This window comes from Panthera pardus, unplaced genomic scaffold, assembly GCF_024362965.1.
Source record: "Panthera pardus isolate Hobbes unplaced genomic scaffold, ASM2436296v1 HiC_scaffold_11, whole genome shotgun sequence".
NCBI lineage: Eukaryota > Metazoa > Chordata > Mammalia > Carnivora > Felidae > Panthera > Panthera pardus.
In genome coordinates, this window is record NW_026526666.1 from 64,584,363 (window position 1) to 64,606,569 (window position 22,207).

At 35.6% G+C, this 22,207-nt stretch overlaps 1 protein-coding gene across 13 annotated transcripts in view; it reads left to right on the plus strand.

The window, feature by feature from the left end:
- TUT4 (terminal uridylyl transferase 4) overlaps positions 1–22,207 on the plus strand; it is a 136,473-nt gene that overhangs the window by 30,160 nt on the left and 84,106 nt on the right. For all 13 annotated transcript variants that reach the window (XM_019449278.2, XM_019449276.2, XM_019449283.2 and 10 more), the window contains 2 exons: positions 6,850–7,013; positions 12,516–12,632. In XM_019449278.2, coding sequence (XP_019304823.2) covers positions 6,850–7,013; positions 12,516–12,632 — 281 coding nt within the window. The remainder of the gene's footprint in view (positions 1–6,849; positions 7,014–12,515; positions 12,633–22,207) is intronic.

The following is a 22,207-nucleotide window of genomic DNA, read 5'->3' on the forward strand; positions in this document are numbered from 1 at the left end:
CACTTTGAGAACCTCTGGTAAAGAGTTTAGAAATAGTTTCTTTTTATTTCTGGTGATAGTATGTTGACAGACTTTTTTTTTTTAAATTTTAATAGACGTATTTTTATATGCATAAGAAAAATACCAACTTCATAATTTTAAAGATACGCTTTAGGAGAAGGTCAAAAAAAGCAAGTCAATTTAAAGATAGTATCAAATAAATAACACTACTGATAATGTTTAGATAAGCAAATCTGAACATGATAACATGTGAATAATTTTTTTTAATTTGTTTTTTGTATTAAAAATTTTTAAGTTTATTATTTAGACAGAGACAGCATGAGCTGGGGAGGGGCAAAGGGAAAGGGAGAAGAGAGAGAATCCCAAGTAGGCTCTGCACCATCAGCACAAAACCCATTGTGGGGTTCAAACCCAATGAAACTAATGCAATCATGACCTGAGTTATAACTGAGTCAGATGCTTAATCAACTGAGTCGCCCAGGCGCCCCAATGAATGATTAAAAAAATTTTTTTTAAATGTTTGTTTATTTTCGAGAGAGATAGAGCATGAGTAGGGGAGAGGCAGAGAGAGAGGGAGACACAGAATCCGAAGCAGGCTCCGGTCTCCAGCTGTCAGCACAGAGGCTTGAACACATTAACTGTGAGATCATGACCTGAGCTGAAGTCACTCAACTATTTAAGCCACCCAGGAGCCTCATGAATGATTTTTTTTTTTAATGTTTATTTTTGAGAGAGCGCCGGCGGGGAGGAGCAGAGAGTGAGACAGATGATACTAAGACAGGAGCTGACAGCAGAGAGCCCAGTGTGGGGTTCAAACTCACTAGCTACTAGATTATGACCTGAGCTGATGCCAGATGCTTAACCAACTGAGCCACTGAGGCACCCCAATGATTTTTTCTTTGAAATGTATTTATTTTTGAGAGAGCAAGGATGTGAGCAGGGCTAGGACAGAGAGAGAGGGAGACAGAGGATCCTAAGCAGGCTCTGATAACCAGCTGAGCCACCCAGGTGCCCCTGTGAATGCTTGAAGTTGCTTAAAGATCACTTATAATGGTTTGGCCACTTGAGTTAGTGAAAAATCTAAATTAAAGATTTATTTATTTATTTTTATTTGAGAGAGATCACAAGCAAGGAAGAGGGACAACAGGAGAGAGAGAGAATCTTAAGCAGGCTCCATGTTCAGCGCTGAGCCCTTGCTAAGCCTGAGACAGGACTCAGTCCCACAACCATGGGATCATGACCTGAGCCAAAATCAAGAGTTAGATGTTGAATAGACTGACCCATACAGGCGACCATAGGATTATTTTTTAATATTAATTTTTATTATTTTATGTTTATTTTTGAAAGAGCACAAACGGGAGAGTTAGAGAGAGAGGGAGGCAGAGGATCTGAAGTGGGCTCCGTGCTGACAGCAGACAGCCTGATGTGGGGCTCGAACTCACCAACCGAGAATTCATGGCATGAGCTCTTAACCATGAGACTCTTAACCAGCTAAGCCACCCAGGTCTCCTTTTAGTATTTAAAATTTTTTTTTCAAGTTTATTTATTTTGAGAGAGACAGACAAGACAGTGCAAGTGAGAAGGGTGGGAAGAAAGAGGCAGAGAGAGAATCCCAAGCAGACTTCATGCTGCCAGCACAGAGACTTACATGGGGCTTGAACTCAAGAAATTGTGAGATAATGACCTGGGCCAAAACCAAGATTTGGATGCTTAACCGACTGAGCCACTCACGGGCTCCAAGATGCTGGATTTTTAAAAAGCTCCTGAGTAAGATATGCTTTTGAGCAGGATAACCCAACTCATTTCCTTACTTTCATTTATACCACCCTTCATTTTACTTTTTACACAGCCAGAATAATCCTTTTAAAATTATTCAGGTCATGTTACTACTCTTCAAAATGTTTTACTAGTTTCCTATACGTTAGAGTAATAGTTAGCATCCTTGCAGTGACCTGTGAGGCCCTATGTGATCCGTGCTACTGTGATCTATGCTACTGTTCCACTTCTGTGCTTTCATTCTACATTTTTTCCCTCTCCCCTTCTCTGCTCCAACTGCATGGTTTCCTTGCATTTCCTCAAATATGGAGAATGGTCTTCACATTTGCTTTTCCTTTGCTTGGAACATTCTTCCCTGAGATGTCCACATGGCTTGCTCCCTTACCTCCTTCACCTTTTCATTGAGGGTTTTGCTGGGTCACTTATCTAAAATTTACAGTCTTTACTCTTTTTAATTGTTCTCAGTAGTCTTATTTTTTTTTTTTTAAGTTCATTTATTTATTTTAAGAGAGAGTGTGAGTGAGGGAGGGGTAGAGAGGGAGGAAGAGAGAGGATCCCAAGCAGGCTCTGCACCAGCCCCTCAGAGCCTGACTCGGCTCGAACTCATGAACTGTGAGATCATAACCTGAGCTGAAACCAGGAGTCAGATGCCCAGGTGCCTTTCTCCATAGTCTTTATTACTATTTGTCATATTTAAAATTTTTCTTATTTACCTTTTTATATAATAATTTTATTGAGATACAGTTCACATGCCAAAATGTCTCATTTAAAAACATACAGTTTAGGGGTTTTTAGCACTATATTCATAGAGTTGTGTAGATATAGCCACTGTCTAATTCCTGAAAATTTTTATCACCCCCAAAAGAAACTGTACCCATTAGAAGTCACTTACTCATTACTCCCTCCTCCTAGACGTTGCCAGCCAGTAATCTACTTTCTGTCTCTATAGGTTTCCCTGTTTTATATAAAGGGAATCATACAACATGTGGCCTTTTGTGTCTGGCTTTTTACACTTAGCAGAATGTTTTCAAGATTCATACATGTTGTAGCATGTACTAGTACCTTACTCCTTTTTATTGCTGAATAATATTCCATTTTATGGCTATACCATGTTTTACTTATCCTTTTATCAGCTGATAGATCATTGAATTGTTTCCATCTTTTGCCTAGTATAAATAACCCTGCAATTAACATTTTTTTGGAACATTTATTTAAAAATTTCTGTGTGGGTGTGTGTATTCATTTCTCCTTGATATATATGTTGAAGTAGAGTTCTGAGTCATATGATAACTACTGTCTTAACCATTTAAAAGTATATAATTTAGTGACATTAAGTACATTTATAGTGTTGTACAACCATCACCACTGTCTAATTGCAGAACTTTTTCATCACCCCAAAAGGAAGCACTCTACTCATTAAGATTCACATCCTTTTGCCCTCCTCCTGTCATCTTCTGACAATCACTAATACTAAGCTTTCTGTTTCTATATATTTACCCTTTTCTGGATGTTTCATAGAAATGGAATCACGTATGTTGTTTTGTATGTCTGGCTCCTTCATTAAGCATCGTGTTTTCAAGGTTCATTTGTGTTTATATATATCAGTACTTTCCTTTTTTTTTAGAGAGAGAGAGCGAGCATGGAAAAGCAGGGGAGAGGGGCAGAGGGAGAGAATCTCTACCAGGCTCCACACCCAGTGCAGAGCCAGATGTGGAACTCGATCTCATGACCATGAAATCATGGTGGTGACCTGAGCTGAAATCAAGAGTAGTAGGATGCTTAACTGACTGAGCCCCCCAGGCACCCCCCAGGACTTTTCCTTTTTAAGGCTGATGCTATAGACTGAATTGTGTCCCCTTAAATTTTGTATGCTGAAGTCTCAACTCCTGGTATGATTGCATTTGGAGATAAGAGCTTTTAGTAGGTAATTAAGATTAAATGAGGTCATAAGGGTGGGTTCCTAATACAATGGGATTGAAGCCTTATAAGAAGAGGAATAGAGGCATCTGTCTCATTGTATGCATGAACCAAGGAATGGCCTTGTGAGGACACAGCAAGAAAGCAACTGTTTGCAATCCAAGGAGAGAGCTCTAATTAGACACCAAACCTGCTGGCACCTTGATGTTGGGCTTTCCAGCCTCTAGAACTGTGAGAAAATAAATCCCTGTTAAGTCTATGGTATTTTGTTATGACAACCTGAGCTAAGACAGTTGAATAATATTCCACTGTGCGGATATGCCACATTTTGTTTATCAGTGATTGGACATTTGGGTCATTTCCACATTTGACTGTTGTGAATAGTGCTGCTATGAACATTCATGTAGAAGTTTTTGTTTGAATACCTGTTTTGAACTCTTGTTGTTTTGGGATAGTATTAACATCTCACAGAACTGGAGTTTGATGGAAGAAATTTGGGAACTTCTGCCAGATGTTATTTTATATTCATGTTGATTTTAGAAAAATAAATAATTTATTTCTGATTTTTAAAGAAGGTACGTAACTTTCTGTAATTATTTATATTGGCAGAAATGACAGTTTTACAAGAGTTGCTGATGTTGCCTTGTAGTGCTTGGCAAATTGTACATATAGAAAAGAGAAAAAGGTTAGAATATTCTTACTACTGTTCTTTATCATGAAATGTAGAAATAAAACTAGAATTTTACCTTTTATTTTACATTACCATCATAAAATCGTTACTAAAAAGCTAAATTATTTTTCTAAATACTAGGATACAATTGCAAATTACTTATTGTGCATCAGTCTTTCCCTGACAATAATTTAAGAATTAATTAGCCAACCTAACATAATTCTTATGTTTGAATCCTTCTAATAACATCTTAAGAGTTTGCCACCTGACTCTAGAGACTTCTGTGTCCTTGTGGTAGGAAACACTTCATTTCCAAAGGCCTATCATTTCTTCTTTGTTTAGAAAATTCGTGTTATCAAAAGGTAGAATTGACTGTCATGGTTCTTATAGACGGCATGCAGTTGGCTTTTGAGGGCAGAATGGAGAGATCTGTTGTCCATGAACGTTTACTTTAAGTAGTGTTTTTAGATACATCCAAATTTATTTGTTCAGTACACTTTTATTATGTGTCTTCTCTGGTCTAGGTATTAAAATCTGAAAGTACAAATTTAAATAATACCTAGTCATTAGCATCAAGGAATCTATCATGTGAAGTAGGAGATAGAGAAATGAATACAAATTACATTATTATGCAAATGTGAAACAATAGAGAGTGTTACGAGAATACAGTTGTATAATTGAACAACACAGGTTTGAATTGCACAGGTCCACTTATATGGATTTTTTTTTAATTAAAAAAATATATTATTTTTGGGGGCACCTGGGTGGCTCAGTTGGTTAAGTGTCTGACTCTTGATTTTGGCTCAGGTCATGATCTCATCGTTCGTGGGATGGAGCCCCGGGTTGGGCTCTGTGCTTACAGTGTGGAGCCTGGTTGGGATTCTCTCTCTCTCTCTCTCTCTCTCTCTCTCTCTCTCTCTCTGCTCCTCCCTCTCTTGTGCTCTTTCTCCTTTTCTTTCTCAGAATAAATAAAAATAAGCTTAAAATTTTTTTTTTAATATTTTCATTTTTTTAAAAGTATCACTACACTCAGCATGGGGCTCAGTTTATAATCTCAAGATCAAGAGTCACATGCTCTACTGACTGAGCCAGCCAGGCACCCCTGATTTTTTTTTTTTTTTTTAGTAAATATAGTATGGTACTGTAAATCTATTTTCTCTTATGATTTTTTTAATAACAGTTTTTTTTTCTAGCTTACCTTACTGTAAGAATAAAATATATAGTATATATAACATGCAAAATGTGTGTCTATCAACTGTTAATCATTAGGCTTTTGGTCAAAAATAGGCTATTAATAGTAAAGGTTTTGGGCAGTCAAAAGTTACATGCAGATTTTGGCACCCCAAGCCCCAGTATTGTTCAAATGTCAACTGTATAAAGAATATCAGACTGTCTTCTGAATTAGGTTAAGCTCAAGCTGAATTTTGCGGGACAGGTAAACATTACTAGTTGAAGTGAGGAGGGCCTTGATGGTGGAAGAAAAAACATATATAAAGGACATTGAGACTTGAAGTAGCAATGATCCATTCTAGCACATTTGGTATGAATGAAATGAAAGATGCTTAAGGCAGAATATAAGGTTAGAGATATAGAGAACTTAGCTCTCTTTCTGAAGGTTTTGGTTTAAAATCTGAGAGAAGCCTTCCCTGACTCCCATATCTAAAGTCTCCTTCTCAGTTACTTGCATTTCCCCTTTTATAACACTTGCTACAACTTGGAATTACTGTATTTACTCTGTTTACTGCCTTCATGAAGGCAAGAATGACATGTAATAAGCTAGAGAGTTTAAACTTTATCCTGAACTCTTTGAAAGCCTTATATATTTTAAGCAAGAGAATAATAACATGATTCATTATGTATTTAGAAAAATCACAGTGATAGTGGAACCTACTGTATGCTAGGTATATAATGCTACGTGCTGAAAATGAAAAGATGACAGCACCCAGTCTTTGCCTTGAAGAGATTGCAATGTAGCTGTGAGGTAGGGAAGCAAAGAAAGAAATATTGATGTGGTAGAGATATCCATGAGTTCAGTGAAAGCAAAGAGGGAGGAGCTTGGTGTGGGTTTGTGGTCTAGAGTATGTATGTTATTTTGGCTGCTAGTGTATATTGATGAAGTCACTAAACTGATTTTAGTGATTAATCTTTGGGACTTCAAATAGCTTTTTATCATACTTCAGACATTTTGCAAGATGGTTATAGTGTGTTAGCCTTCTGCAGAGAGTGTCAGTTAGATTTGTCTCTCTTGATAGGTTGGAAGAACAAGATAGGCATTTGACCCATGACATAGATTTTTCTTTGTGAATTCTGATACCATGTATATCTCTTACTTCAATCTTACATAAGTATACCAACTTGTACAACTAAGGAATGTATAAGGAAAGAATCTTTTTTCTGTATGTGCAGAAATTGAATGTTTTCCATTAAATTTTTTTTAAATTTCTCAGTTCTGCTGATGGTAACTAAGTGGTTGCTTCCTTTTCCAGGTAAAATGAAGAATGATGAATCTAATAAAGAAAATTCTTCAGAGATGGACTATTTAGAAAATGCTACTGTGATAGATGAATCTGCATTGACACCTGAGCAGAGGCTAGGCTTGAAACAAGCAGAAGAACGCTTAGAAAGAGATCACATCTTTCGACTTGAAAAAGTATACTATGTCATTTTAGTTGCTTGGAGGAAGATGCATGTTTCATAACTTTTCTTTGCCAAGTACAGCTCTTTTTTTTTTTTTCTTTTATTGCTAAGGCAGAGATAGCTTTCATTTTTCCTAACTTCCCTCTTTCCTTCTTTCTTCTCTCCCTTTGTTCAGTAAATCCTTATATCTGTGAATCTGACTTCATTCATTCTCATTCCAGGGGTCAACAAACTATGGGGTTATCCTCTTTTTTTTGCTTTTTGGTTGGTGAGTTTTGTGTTTTTTAAATTGTGATTAAAAAAACCCCTACTCCTTGTTTTTATAAACAAAGTTTTATTGGTACACAGCCATGCCCATTTGTTTACCTATTGTCTATGGCTGCTTTCATGCTACCATGGCAGAGTTGCATTGAGTAGTTGCTCTAGAGAGCATATAGCTTGCAAAGCATAAAATATTTATTATTTATCAAAGCATAAAATATTCATTATTTACCAAAGTAAATATTTACCAAAATATTTACCAAAGTAAAATATTTACCAAAGTATTACTTCGTCCCTTTACAGAAGAAGTTTGTTGACCCTTGATTTATTCACTTATCAATAGATACGGAGTGCTTGTTACTTTCTAGGTACTATGCTAGGCACTGGGGATATATTGGTGAAAGTGGCAGTTTATGAATTAGAAGTGAACAGTCCATTTGGAATGATAAATAAATTAGTAAATACTATATGATGTATTACACTTTAACCCTTTTTCGTTGGTTTTCTACCTTTTCCTCTTTTTTCTCCCAAATTTACTGAGTATCTCCAGTGTATTAGGAACTGTTGTAGCCATTTGTATCTTGTTCCTGAGTACTAATTAATTTTTTAATCTAGAAATAAACATTCCTAGCCTTAATAAAAACACTGCTAGGTATTGAAGGAAAGAATCATAAATCAATCTGTTCATAAATAGATATTTGGGATATTTGTGAATATGTATACAAGGAAATAGGTAATCATTCTTGATAAATAAGAAAGGAAAGAAAGAAATGGTATAATTTTGTAGAGTTTAGAAAAATGAGGTCATATCTAAATTGAAGAAGGCGATCCTGGGTTATTAATAGGACAGAGTAGTCACCCTCTGAAAATAGAAAGGAATATTAAGGGTGTTGGGGCCCATAATGTAGAAGAGAATTTAGGTTCTGTACTAGCTAGTCTCCCAAGCTAGTTAGAAGGAAGTCTTTTGCAATTTGCTATTTTACTTAGTCCTCTCTTTCCTATCATTTTCTTTTCCCTAAGTCTGGAATTAGTGCTATTCTGGATCTGTGTATTGTTAAGATAAATACTGAGTGCTTTTCATGTACCATGATCTGGTGATAAAAAGTTGAACTGGACGTGTGTGGCATTTTTAAAAACATGATGCTTCTCCTCTAGGAGTTTACTGATTAGAGAAAAACATGTAAGCAAATAACAGTAATAGTAACACTGTTGTTTGAAAATGGGATCTTAAAAGAGCGACCAGCTTGAATGCTTTATAAAGAGGTAACATTGGAATGGAGTCTGAAGGAGTAGTTAGGAATTGACTTGGTGAATTGGGGAAGGCTGATATAGGTGAATATTATATGGCATATATAAAGGAAATGTGAAAGATGTGTTTTTAAGACAAGTTGGGGACTGGATGGGGTAAGATATGAAGCAGGAAAGATCAATTCTTGGGAGAAGGAAGAAGTTGGGGTGGAATGGATATTTGATGGTGGTGGGAAAGGATGGCCTGGGGTAAAAGAAAAGCTTGGAAGTGTGGAAGACGTATTATTTGTTGTTTGAATTTGTTTATTTGAATTTAGGCAATAATTATATAAAATGAGTGTGCCACTACCAGCATAGATGTCTGTAATCTCTTTTCTTCCTGGCACCTCTTTGTCCTCCAAAACCTCTCGTTTTCAATTGAGTGTACTTTTTTTTTTAATGTTTTGTTTATTTTTGAGAGAGACAGAGAGACCAAGCATGAGCAGGGGAAGAGTAGGAGCAGAGAGAGAGGGAGACACAGAATCTGAAGCAGGCTCTAGGCGCTGAGCTGTCAGCACAGCTGAGCCAACCAGGTGCCCCAGTTGTAGAGTGTACTCTTAGTTAACCTTTTTTTTTTTTTTTACCAGCTTTAGACATTCATTAAGAATATTCTTTTTTTTTTTTAATTTTTTTTTTTAACGTTTATTTATTTTTGAGACAGAGAGAGACACAGCACGAACGGGGGAGGGTCAGAGAGAGAGGGAGACACAGAATGTGAAACAGGCTCCAGGCTCTGAGCTGTCAGCACAGAGCCCGACGCGGGGCTCGAACCCATGGACCGTGAGATCATGACCTGAGCCAAAGTCGGACACGTAACCCACTGAGCCACCCAGGCGCCCCCATTAAGAATATTCTTTACTTGCTTTTGATTTCACAAGGTCCTTTGGTTCACACTATACCCATAGATTATCTGATTGAGGAGTAAAGATGTAGATTTTTAAACTGTACCAAAGAAGGAGTGAATCCAAGCTCTTAGATCAGAAGGGTAAATTTCCCCATAGTGAGTGTTAAATGTTGACTAGGAAATACTAGTTGACTAGTATCGTTGACTAGAATTTCCATGCCCAGAAAAAGGTTTATTAGTGTGTGTGTTTAATGGCAAAATAAAATATAACTATAATAAAGGAATTTTAAAACATTTTTTATTTGTTTCTCCTGTGAAACTAGAAGCTTCATGATAGAACATTTTTGTCCTATTTCCTGTTGTACTTAATATATTGCCTTGCACATAGGAGTTAGCCAATAATTGGAGGTAGTTTGCTTAGTGATTAAAGTGTATGGGTTTCGGAGTCATGGGGTCTATCTCTGCCACTTATTGGTTGGGTAACATTGGATAAGTTATTTAACTTCTTTAAACCTCAGTTTCTTCATCATTAGAATAGAGTTGATAAAAAAATAACAGCTCATTGGCTGTTAGGAGGGCTAAATACAGTAATACAAGTAAAGTTCTTGGCATAGTGCCTGGTATGTAGTAACCACTAAATAAAGATCAGCTATTTGTAGAATTGAATTTACCAAGGAGAGCAATTTTTATTATTACATTCTAAGATGATAGAAGCAGTTTTCAGTGTTAGAGATTTATCCAAGGTCAATTGAGATGTCATCTCAAGCTTTCTGACTCCCCGTTCAGTGTTACAACAAATTTTTCTTATAAAAAAATCCAGACAAGTCCTTGTCCGCTAATATTTTACAACTGAAAAACTCGTATCATAAGTTATTTCATGACTCCCTCATCAATATTCATAGCTTCAGGTGTTCTGTATTTATGCTTTTGACTCCTGAATCGACCCTTCTTGCCACATTCACCACTCTTCTTGAACCAAGTCAACATCATCTCTCCTCTGGATTGTTGCAGTATGCTCATAATGGCAATAAGCTCTTCCTGCTTCTGTTCTTGAAGGAATTAGGAAGAAGGCAAGTGATCCCTTTAAAAGTAGATTAGATCTTGTAATTCTCTGCTTGAAAACCTTCAGTGTCTTCCTCTCACACTTGGAATAAAAGCCAGGGTCTTTTTAAGGGGCCCTGTGACCTGGCCCCAATTACCCCTCTGCCAGTCATATACTAGGCTTTTTGCAGTTTCTCAAACATATTAGCATATTCCTGCCCCAGGGCCTTAGCATTAACATTTCCTTCTGCTTAGCATGTCCCTTATCAAATATCCACCCAGCTTAGTCCTTCACTTCCTTTAAGTTTATCAGTAAAGTCTTAAGTGAGGACCCTTTTTTAAAAAAGTAGTTAATACTCCCACACCATATTCCTATTAATTTGTGCATTTGTTTATTTATTACATGTCTCTGTACACTAGAATGTAAACTGTGAGAACAGAGAATTTGTTTTGTTTATATTTCCCCAGCTCCTAGATAAATGTCTGACATAGTATGAGCTAAGAAGGTATTTAGGGAGTTAAGTATTAGTTGTGGTTAGAAACTAAGAGGTAGGAGTCTCTGCAAGGTCTTAATTCATTCCCCAAGAAGGACAGATTTGAAAGAGTTTTTTTGGTTTCTTTTTTGTCTTTAAGTTTTTATTTAAATTCCAGTTAACATACAGTGTAATGATAGTGTCAGGTGTAAAGTATAGTGATTCAGCACTTCCATACAACACTTGGTGCTCATCACAAGTGCTCTCCTTAATTTCCATCACCTATTTAACCCATCCTCCTACCCACTTCTCTTTTGGTAACCAGTTTGTTCTCTGTAGTTAAGCATCTGTTTCTTGCTTTGCCCCCCCCTTCTCCCCTTTGCTCGTTTGTTTTGTTTCTTAAATTCTACATATGAGTGAAATCACATGGTATTTGTCTTTCTCTGACTTATTTCACTTAGCATAACTCTCGCTCCATCCATATCTTTGCAAATGGTGAAAGGATTTTTATACTACAAATCGAAATGACTATCGAACTGAATTTTCCTTTTTGCTTGTTGCCTTGGACAGATTATTTAATTCTTGAGATTTAGTTGCTTTGCCAGTAAAATGCGGAGTCATTAAATGATGGCTGTATTTATTTTTAGTCTGGTAGGATTGTTGGTAAATTTGGGGTGAGAGAATCTTTTTGTCAGGAATTGCAGCCTATTGAAGATCGATCTGAGATAAAAATTTAAGCATTGTTGCAATTTCAGTATAAGGCACTAGAAATAATATTTTAAATTCAATGTGTATTTATTGTGTGTTTATAATTTTTCATTGTGTAATCAATATGGATAGAGCTGGTTTTGGATTCAGATATACATGAATTTAAATTCAGCATCTCCTACTTAATGTTGTATCCTTGTGAAAGTTACAAGCTGTATGAGCTTTTGTTTTCACATGTATAGAATGAAGATAATACCAATCTAATTGGATTATTAGGGGTATTAAAGTGACAAATTATATGTGAAAACACCTAGTATGGTGCCTAGCACATAACAGGCCCTTTGAAATTACTAAGTTTTTAAAAATTATTTCAAGAGTAGATTTATAAAGTATGACTAAAGTACTATGATAATTTTGTGTGTCAGAATTGTTCCCTTCAGAATAGTTGACTCAAGAGAGTATCCATTTATTCCCATGAGATTGAGATTCATTGGAGTGATTTTGGAACTCAGCTTTTGAAACTGTCTTCCATATTTGCAGTTCATTCTTTTGAAATCCCCTATTTGAGGGTGGATTTTATTTTTTATAATAAAAAGACAAAGTTTGAAACTGGTTTTTGGGACAACATTGGAATAAGACTAAATAACAAGACTGACTTTTTTATCCTACATTGGATTCTAAAGACTATATTACATTATCATGTTGTTTGAAATTAGTGTATAATCGCCTATGGTGACTGTTTTGAAAAGGACAACTATCTTTTTGGTATATAAGTACTGATTTGTTTATTAAAAATTTATTCCTTTAATGCCTATTTTTGTTACTTACATTTATGTCATCCAAATATATAGTCAAAAATTTACTTCTCTGTTTTCTGAAAATATATTTTTTAACTTTTCAGCGCTCACCAGAATATACCAATTGCCGATATCTATGCAAACTTTGCTTAATTCACATTGAAAACATCCAGGGAGCTCATAAACATATAAAGGAGAAACGACATAAGAAAAATATTTTGGTGAGTTCTTTTTACAAAATATTTTATTTATATTTTGAATGGTAAAACTATATCAGAGATTTATTTATGAAACCAAAAATGAGGCATTTGTCCAGTCTTATATTAGTAACTAAAATGATAGCATTAAAAACTGTGATTGACTTTATCTTAGGTGGTCAGGAGGTTCTTTTCAGAGACCAGTCTTTTCATCCTAAAGTATGTTGATTACTAAGTTTAAAACTGTCAGAGAGGGGCGCCTGGCTGTCTTATTTGGTAGAGCATGTGACTCTTGATCTCCAGGTTGTAAATTTGAGCCCCATGTTGGGTGTATAGATAACTTAAAAATAAAACCTGCATGAATGAATACATACATACTTACATACATACATAACTGTCAAGTACAGTCAGTCCACCTGATATTTATTGAGATTTTATGTGCTTGGTCTAGGCAGCAGTGAACAAGATAGTCGTGATTCCTACCCTCAGAGTTTCTAAAGTATTGGTGAAGGCGTACACTGAAAAAGAATTTAAGTATAACGAGTTTTATTAAAGGGAGAAATGTGCTAAGGAAGTGTACAAGAATGTTTTACTTAGTCTGCAACAGAGACAGTTTATCTGAGAAAGTGTCATTTGAGTTGAACTTTGAAGTAGTTTAAAAGAAATGTGAATGGCACAGAGGAGTAAGCTGAGGGCATTTTACACAAAAAAATATGAATAAAGTTCTCTAAGTTAGGAAATGATGTGGCATATTAGGAACTGAAAATGTCTAGTGTGACTGGGGCAAAGAGAGATAGGATGAAAATGATGTGAGGTGAAGGTAGAGAAGTCCAGACCATGCAGGGCTTTATGATGATTAGACTTTGGGAATTCATAATTTTTTAGTTAGTTATTTTTGTTTGAACATTTCATAGACATAGATATGAATAGTGTTTTTAAAAATGATTAGTATTTTAGCTATTTAATTTTTTCTTTTCAAAGTTGTAATATTAATACTATGTAATCTACTTATGTCTCAGTCTCTGCTGGTGTATTTTCTCTGAGAAATACTCTTACCTGATCTTCCCAAAAAGTCTGGATTAGGTATTTCTGTGCTTGCATAGCAGCTTGATCAGAATGTATTGTGCATGTCTGCTTTCTCTCCTTTTCTTCTACACTTTCAATATCCAGTATTCTAGCAGGTAGGTTTAGTGTCTTATTTTTGTTTCTATATTGCTTAGGACAGTGTCTGACACATAGTAGGTGTTCAGTACATCTTTCTTGAAAAAATGAATGCATTGAAGAAAATCAGAAATTCGGAAAAGAAATTCAGATTTTATTAGCCTATTTTGATTTAATTAGAGCTTCATAAGACTTAATGGAACAAAGTGGTAGTTTAGGAGATAATAACTGAGAAATTTCAAGAAATGTTGAATGATGCTACTCATTAATTCCAGGAACCTCAGGGAGTTCCAAACAAGAAACTTAAAAAGAAAGCCAATACACATTATATACTTTATAAGGAAATGTTAGAACATTACAAAAAAGCAAACAAACCTTAAAAACAGTCGTACTGGACTTCTGCTTTTGTTGAAATTGGAATAAAAAGGACTAGATTTACCTCACTCTTGAAATAACCAAAGGGGAAAAAAGGATAAAAATAGCTAACAGTGGTTTTCAAGCAATGAAGGACAGGCAGTGAATGGAAAACAAATGAGGTGAACCCAATGATTACTCCAGTTTGATTTCCATACTGCATTATAGGGAGGGGAACCCAATGAACTCCCAGAGGTGAGATGAACTTTAGTCCAGGGAATCCAGGGTGGCCAGAGTTTGTAGGATAGAATAACAAAAAAGAGAAAGCTTTCTTGTTGAAGAAACAAAAAAGAGAAAGGGGTGCCCAGGTGGCTTAGTCAGTTAAGCATTCCACTTGGGTTTGGCTTTGGTCATGATCTCATAGTTTGTTAGTTCGAGCCCTGCTGACAGCACAGAGCCTGCTTAGGATTCTTTCCCCGTCTCTTTGCCCCTCCCCTGCTTGTGCTCTCTCTCTCTTTCTCTCAAAATAAATAAATAAACTTGAAAAAAAAGAAAAAAAAAAGAAAGAAATCCATAGGTGTAAAGACAGTCCCCTCAGAGTATTCAACACAGTACTGATTGGTACATGCATGTGAGAAAGCTGCCTAGAGCCAGGGAAAGAATCATCTGATGGAATTCAAACAGTGCTTGATGCTCACATAGGGCTTTGAATAGTAAGTACCTTGCCACTATCCAGACTGGAAAACCTTCATGGGCATTGGGTGGAGTATGTAGAAAGATTCTGTTTCAGGAGTGGGGAGTATATAACCCTAAACTAAATGCAGTCTGATCCTGACTAAAGTATTTAAAAGACAAGACCCAAAAGTACAGTTTCCAGTGTTTCAGACCAAAGGTTGAGAATGTTTATAGAAACACAGTATATCCATCACCACAAAAAAAGTTCACATTGGCATTCAAAGATTATCAGGCATACAGTGAAGCAGGAGAACACAAACCATGATGAGGGGAAAAACTGATTAAATTGACTCGAGAATTAGCAGAGGAAGACATCAAGGCAGTTAACTATATTCCTGATATTCCAAAAATTAAATAGAGACTTGGAAGATATAAAAAAGATTACAATTGAATTTATAGTAATGAAAACTACAGGGTCTAAGATGAAAACTACACTGGGTAGGACTAATGGCAGATCAGACGTTGCAAAAGAAAAAGTGAACTTGAACATACGATAATGGAGGCCATCCAAAATGAAATAGAAAGAGGAAAAAACTTGAAAAAAAGAAATAAAAGGTCACCCTTGAGCTCTGGGATAATTGATAATTTGTGTGCCAGTACACATATTCCAGAACACTGAAGAAGAGTATGGCTTCCTAATTGAGTCCATGAGGCCTATGTTATTCTGATACCAAAACCAGAAAAAGACATTACAATAAAAGAAAACTTAAGCCCTATATCCCTCATGAATATAAATGCAAAAATTCTAAACATTATTTTAGCAAGTTGAATCTAAGAATAATTTTAAGGAAGAAATATATTATGACCAAGTGGGGCTTTATTCCAAGAGTGCAGTTTTGGTTTAGAAAACCAATGAATGTAATTTATCATATTAACAAACCAAAAAAACTATTTGATCATTTCAGTAGATGCTGAAAAAGCATTTAAAAAAGTTCTTATAGGGGCACCTGGGTGGCTCAGTCGGTTGAGCGTCCGACTTCGCTTGGGTCACGATCTCACCGTCCGTGAGTTCGAGCCCCGCATCAGGCTCTGTGCTGACAGCTCAGAGCCTGGAGCCTGCTTCCGATTCTGTGTCTCCCTCTCTCTCTGGCCCTCCCGCCGTTCATGCTCTATCTCTCTCTGTCTCAAAAATAAATAAAAATGTTAAAAAAAAAAAAAAAAAATTTAAAAAAGTTCTTATAAAAAGTCTCAGCAAGGGGCTCCTGGGTGACTCAGTCGGTTAAGCGTCCAACTCTTGATCTCGACTCAGGTCTCAAGTTGATGAGTTCAAGCCCTGCATCAGGCTCTGCAAAGCTAGGAATAGAAGAGAACTTCCTCAATGTGATAAAGAACATCTATGAAAAACATACAGCTAATATCATACTTAATGGTGAAAGACTGAACACTCACTGTCTCCCTAAGATTAGGAGAAAAGATAGATATGAAAATGGTATAGCTTGGGGCACCTGCGTGGCTCAGTCAGTTAAGTGTCTGACTTCAGCTCAGGTCATGATCTCACAGTCTATGAGCTCAAGCCCCGTGTCGGGCTCTGTGCTGACAGCTCAGAGCCTGGAGCCTGCTTCAGATTCTGTGTCTCCCTCTCTCTCTGCCCCTCCCCTGACCATGCTCTGTCTCACTCTGTCTCAAAAATAAATAAAAACATTAAAAAAAAATGGTATAGCTCTTGTGAAAATAGTATTGTGTTTCCTCAAGAAATTAAAGGTAGAATTACTGGGGTACCTGGGTGTCTCAGTCAAGCATCTGACTTCGGCTCAGGGTCATGATCTCATGGTTCATGAGTTTGAGCCCTGCGTTGGGCTCTGTGCTGGCAGATCAGTCTGGAGCCTGCTTCAGGTTCTGTGTCTCCCTCTCTTTCTCTGTCCCTCCCCTGCTTGTGCTCTCTCCCTCTCAAAAATAAATAAATAAACATTTAAAAAAAAAAAAAAGAATTACCATATGATCCAGCAGTTACACTTCTGAGTGTATGCTTGGAAGAACTGAAAGCAGGGTCTTGAAGAAATATTTGTACACCTGTGTTCATAGTGCATCATTCATAATGACTAAAACATAGAAGCCACCCAAGTGTCCATCTGTAGATGAATGGGTCAGCAAAATGTTATATAAACATACAATAGGTGATGAAAAGGAAGGAAATTCTGATATACTATAACATGGATGAATCTTGAGGACATTATGCTAAATAAAGTAAGCCAGTAACAAAAAGACAAATACTATATGAATTCATTTACCTGAGATATTTAGAATAGACAAAATCATAGAGAAAGTAGAATGGTGGTTGCCAGAACCTTGCAGAGATGAGGGAATGGGGAGTTATCATGAATGGATATAGAGTATCAGTTTTGTAAGATGGAAAGTCTGTGGATGGATGATAGTGATGGTTGTACAGTATGAATTTACTTAATGTCACTGAAATGTACCCTAAACAGTTAAGATAGTGAAATTTATGTGGTGTATATTTTATGACATTAAAAAAATTGGAGAAGAAAGAAGATAATATTCACTCTTAACACTTTTATTCAATATTGTATTAGAGGTTCTAAAAGAAATAGCAAAACTGTATTTATAGACAATATAATTGTTTATGTAGAATATTTAGTGAAATCTAGAAGTTAAAAAAAAAACCCCTATTTAAAATAGCATCAAAATATGCAAAGCTTGTGTACAGAAAACTATAAAACATTCCTGAAAGAAATCAAAGAGCTAAATAAATGGAGAAATCGTCTTGTTTGGGTGTTAGAAGAATTAATATTATTGTCAGTTCTTTCTAAACTGATGAATAGATTCAACATAATCCCAGCCAAAATCCTGATTTGAAAAACTGATTCTAAAATTCATATGAGAACACAAAGGCTCTATCTAGAAGATCCAAAACAACCTTGAAAGAGAACAAAGGTGGAGGACTAATACACTTTATTTCCAGACTTAACAAAGCCACAATAATCAAGACAGTGTGGTACTGGATCAAGTGGACTAATAGATCAGTGGAACAGAATGGTGAGTCTAGAAATAGGCCCACACATGTGTGAACAACTGATTTTTGACGTTCAAAAGCAATTCAGTGGAGAAATGATAAGTCTTCTAAATGTATGGCTCTAGAATAATTAGATCCGTAATTTGTACTGTATAAAAAAATTACTCAAAATGAATAACAGACCTAAATGTAAAACCTAAAAGCATAAAATTTCCAGAAGAAACTATAGGAAAAAATGTTTATAACCTTGGGTTAGTCACAATTTTAAAAAATATGACACTAAAGGACACAAAAAATTAATGAGACTTCCTCAAAATTGCAAACTTCAGTTCCTTGGAAGATACTATTCAAAAAATGATGATTATTAGCTACAAACTGGGAGAAAATACTTGCAAATCATGTATCTGGCAATAATTTATATGTAGAAGGTAGAAACAACTTTGAAAGCTCACTAATAAGCATAATGAGCACTGAGAAATGTATAAAATTGTTGAATCATTATATTGTGTATCTGAAACTAATACAACATTGTATGTTAATTATACTTCAATAAAAAAATTAAAAACCTCAGTAATAAACAGTCCAATAAAAGTATGGGCAGAAGATTGGAGTTGACACTTCATTACAAAAGATATACAGATATCAAACACATGAAAAGATGTTCAATGTTCTGTATCTTTACATTAGGGAAATCAATACAAGAATAGCTAAAAATAAAAAAAAGATAACTGTACCAAGGTTTGTCAAGGATGTGGACACCGAACTGTAAGTCACAAACAGTACTGATGGAAATGTAAAGTAGTACTTGCACTTTTTAAAAACTTTTAGTTATTTTCAGTAATTTTTTAATTGAGATATAATTGAGATTTAATTGAGATACATAGTTTTAGGTAGACAGCATAATGATTCACTATACGTTTTGCAAAATGATCACAATAAGTCTGGTTGTACAGCACCACACATAATAAATTTTTTGTCTTGAGGTGAGAACTTTTAAGATTGACTCTCTTAGCAACTTTCAAATATACAATGCATTATTACTAATTGTGGTCACCATGCTGTACATTACATTCCTAAGATTTATTTATTTTATAACTGAAAGTTTGTACCATCTAATCACTTTCACCCATCTTGCTCATCCCGACCAATCAGTTCTCTGTATTTATGAGTTCAGTTTGTGTTTTTTAGATTCCACGTATAAGTGAGATCATGTAGCATTTCTTTCTCTGTCTTATTTCACTTAACATAATGACCTCAGCATCCATCCCTGTTATAAATGTCTTTCTTTTTTTGGCTGAGTAATTTCTGTTGTATATATACACACATACACAATGGGAAGTATATATCTATATCTGTCTATCACATTTTTCATTCATCCATTCATGGGTACTTAGGTTGTTTCCATGTATTGGCTATTAGAAGTAATGCTGCAGTGAACATGAGGAGGTACAATATCTTTTTGAGGTAGTGTTTTTGTTTCCTTTGGGTAAGTACCCAGAAGTGGAATTGTTGGATCATGTGGTAGTACATCCACTTTTGAAAACACTTCAGCAGTTTGAAAGAAGTTAAACATACACCTAATACACTATCAGCTATTCTATTACTATGTATTTACCCAGTAGAAGTGAAAGCATATGTCTGTACGAATACTAATGTTCATGGCAGCTTTATATGCAATTATTAGCCAAAAAATGCAGAGAAGCCAAATGTACATGAGTAGGTAGGTGAAAGGATATACAAACTGTGGTATATATTCATACCATGTTACTGTTTGGCATAAAAAGGAATGATCTGTTGATATATACAACACAGATGAATCTTAACATAATTAACATGAGTGAAAGAAGCCAGATAAAAATGAGTATGTATTGTGTGATTCCATTTATGTAAAACTCTAGAAAATGCAAACTAAACTGTAGTTGTCAAAAGCAGGTCATTGGTTGCCCAAGTATGTGTGTAAAGGGGTGGGAGAGTGGTCACAAAGGGATATGAAGGAATTTTTATGTGTGATTGATACATTTATTACGTTGACTACAGTGATGGTTTTATGGTGGTATATGTATGTCAGATATCAGCCAAATTGTAAACTTTATATTTGTGCTGTTTATGTCAATTATATTTCAGTAAAGTACTTTTTATAAAAGCAGTCAAAAAGAAAAGGTGGGGTCACCCATAAAGGTGTATCTAACAATATCTTAGCACAATATCTTAACAATATCTAACAATACTAAGCACAGAATATATTGATGGATAAAAGAAGTGAGTTAACCTCTAAAAGACCCTCAGTAAAGGAAGTTCTAAAGGCTGTATTTTAGACTAAAAATGATCTTTGAGGAAATAAGAGAGTTGGAAGAAGGATTGGAGAGTTAAAGATACATCGGTTGAATAAAATGACAACAACAACAACAACAACAACAACAACAATAGCATTCAGTTTGTCATGGAGAAAAATGCAGGCTAGTACTAAAATACTAACAATAATAGGCTGTAAATTTCGAGAGGGTTATCCAAATTAAAACTTTCAAAAGATTTTCTGGTTTGGAGGAGAATAAAAGATACTGGTTTGTTTTAGATATTGTTAGGTTAAGTATCCATGTTGAAATACCTAGGGTATACATTTTATAAGTAGCAAAAAAGTATAACCTCTGAACTATTAGAGGTAGAAAGATTGAATAAGATAATGAAAAACCCTCCATCCCAAAGAATGGGCAGACTTGGGGTAGGGCACAAGGCTTGATGGTGTCAGGAAAAACAGATTAAAAAGCTCAATCATACTAATTTTATGCATATCCAAAAAGATAATTGAACTATATTTTCCAGTAAAAAGACTAATATAGATTTTTTTTTAATTTATAAAGAATTTATTGTGTACCTTCAGCTTCTGCTTTAGGTACTGCTGCTACGGAAATGTAAAAAGAAGTACAGCTCCATAACCTGTGAACATAAGGAGTTTGCGGGCATATAAGCAAATGGTTGATTGAGAAAGAATGTGGTTAAGTATCATAGTAGATGGTTTTTAGAATATGGTATGACAGCAGATTGGGACTTATGTAACAGTTTGTGTAGTGAGTCAGAAAAGGTGAATAGAGAATATGATCCTGGTTCTTAATAATGTTAGCCAAATGTAGAAATGAGAATGTATCTTTATGGAAGAGAAACCATCACGTGGAGGGTTGGTTTGAGGCAAGAAATGGCAGAGTGTGTTCAGGCAACAACTAGTAGTTTAGCATAACTGAAGCACACAAAGGAGAGGATGAAATATATGGATAATTGGACAGCTAGGCAAAAGCCTGATCATGAATGAATATGTATACTTACACTGTTTGAATTTTATTTTGAGGTTTATGGAGCTTAATGACATGTATTTTGCAAACTCACTCTTTCATACTCAAGTGTGAAAGAATCTTTTGAACCACTTGACACCTGTCAGAATGGCTAACATTAACAATTCAGGCAACAACAGATGTTGGCAAGGATGCGGAGAAAGAGGATCTCTTTTGCATTGTTGGTGGGAATGCAAGCTGGTGCGGCCACCTTGGAAAACAGTATGGAGGTTCCTCAAAAAAATCAAAATAGAACTACCCTACGACCGAGCAATTGCACTACTAGGTATTTATCCAAGGGATACAGGTGTGCTGTTTTGAAGGGACACATGCACCCCCATGTTTATAGCAGCACTGTCAACAATAGCCAAAGTATGGAAAGAGCCCAAATGTCCCTCGATGGATGAATGGATAAAGAAGATGTGGTATATATATACAATGGAGTATTACTCCGCAATCAAAAAGAATGAAATCTTGCCATTTGCAACTACATGGATAGAACTGGAGGGTATTAGGCTAAGTGAAATTAGAGAAATACAAACATCATATGACTTCACTCATATAAGGACTTTAAGGGACAAAACAGATAAACATAAGGGAAGGGAAACAAAAATAATATAAAAACAGGGAGGGGGACAAAACAGAAGAGACTCATAAATATGGAGAACAAACTGAGGGTTACTGGAGGGGTTGTGGGAGGGGGAATGGGCTAAATGGGTAAGGGGCACTAAGGAATCTACTCCTGAAATCATTGTTGCACTATATACTAATTTGGAAGTAAATGAAAAAAAAAAAAAAAAAAAAAAGAATCTTTTGAAAGGTCTAGGTTTGGGGAGACCAGTTAGTCTCTCATGATAATCCAGTTAGGCAATGATGAACATTTGATAAGAAGGAGTAGATAGTCAGAATGGAGTTGAGGTTAGAACTTCAAGAGACTTATGTCTCTTGTAAAATTGTGGAGGTGGAGGCCTAGGATGTCTAGAGTGATCATAAGGTATTTGATTTGAGGTGTTATTATAGGCTGTGGTGCCATTTACTCAGGAAATACAAAAAAA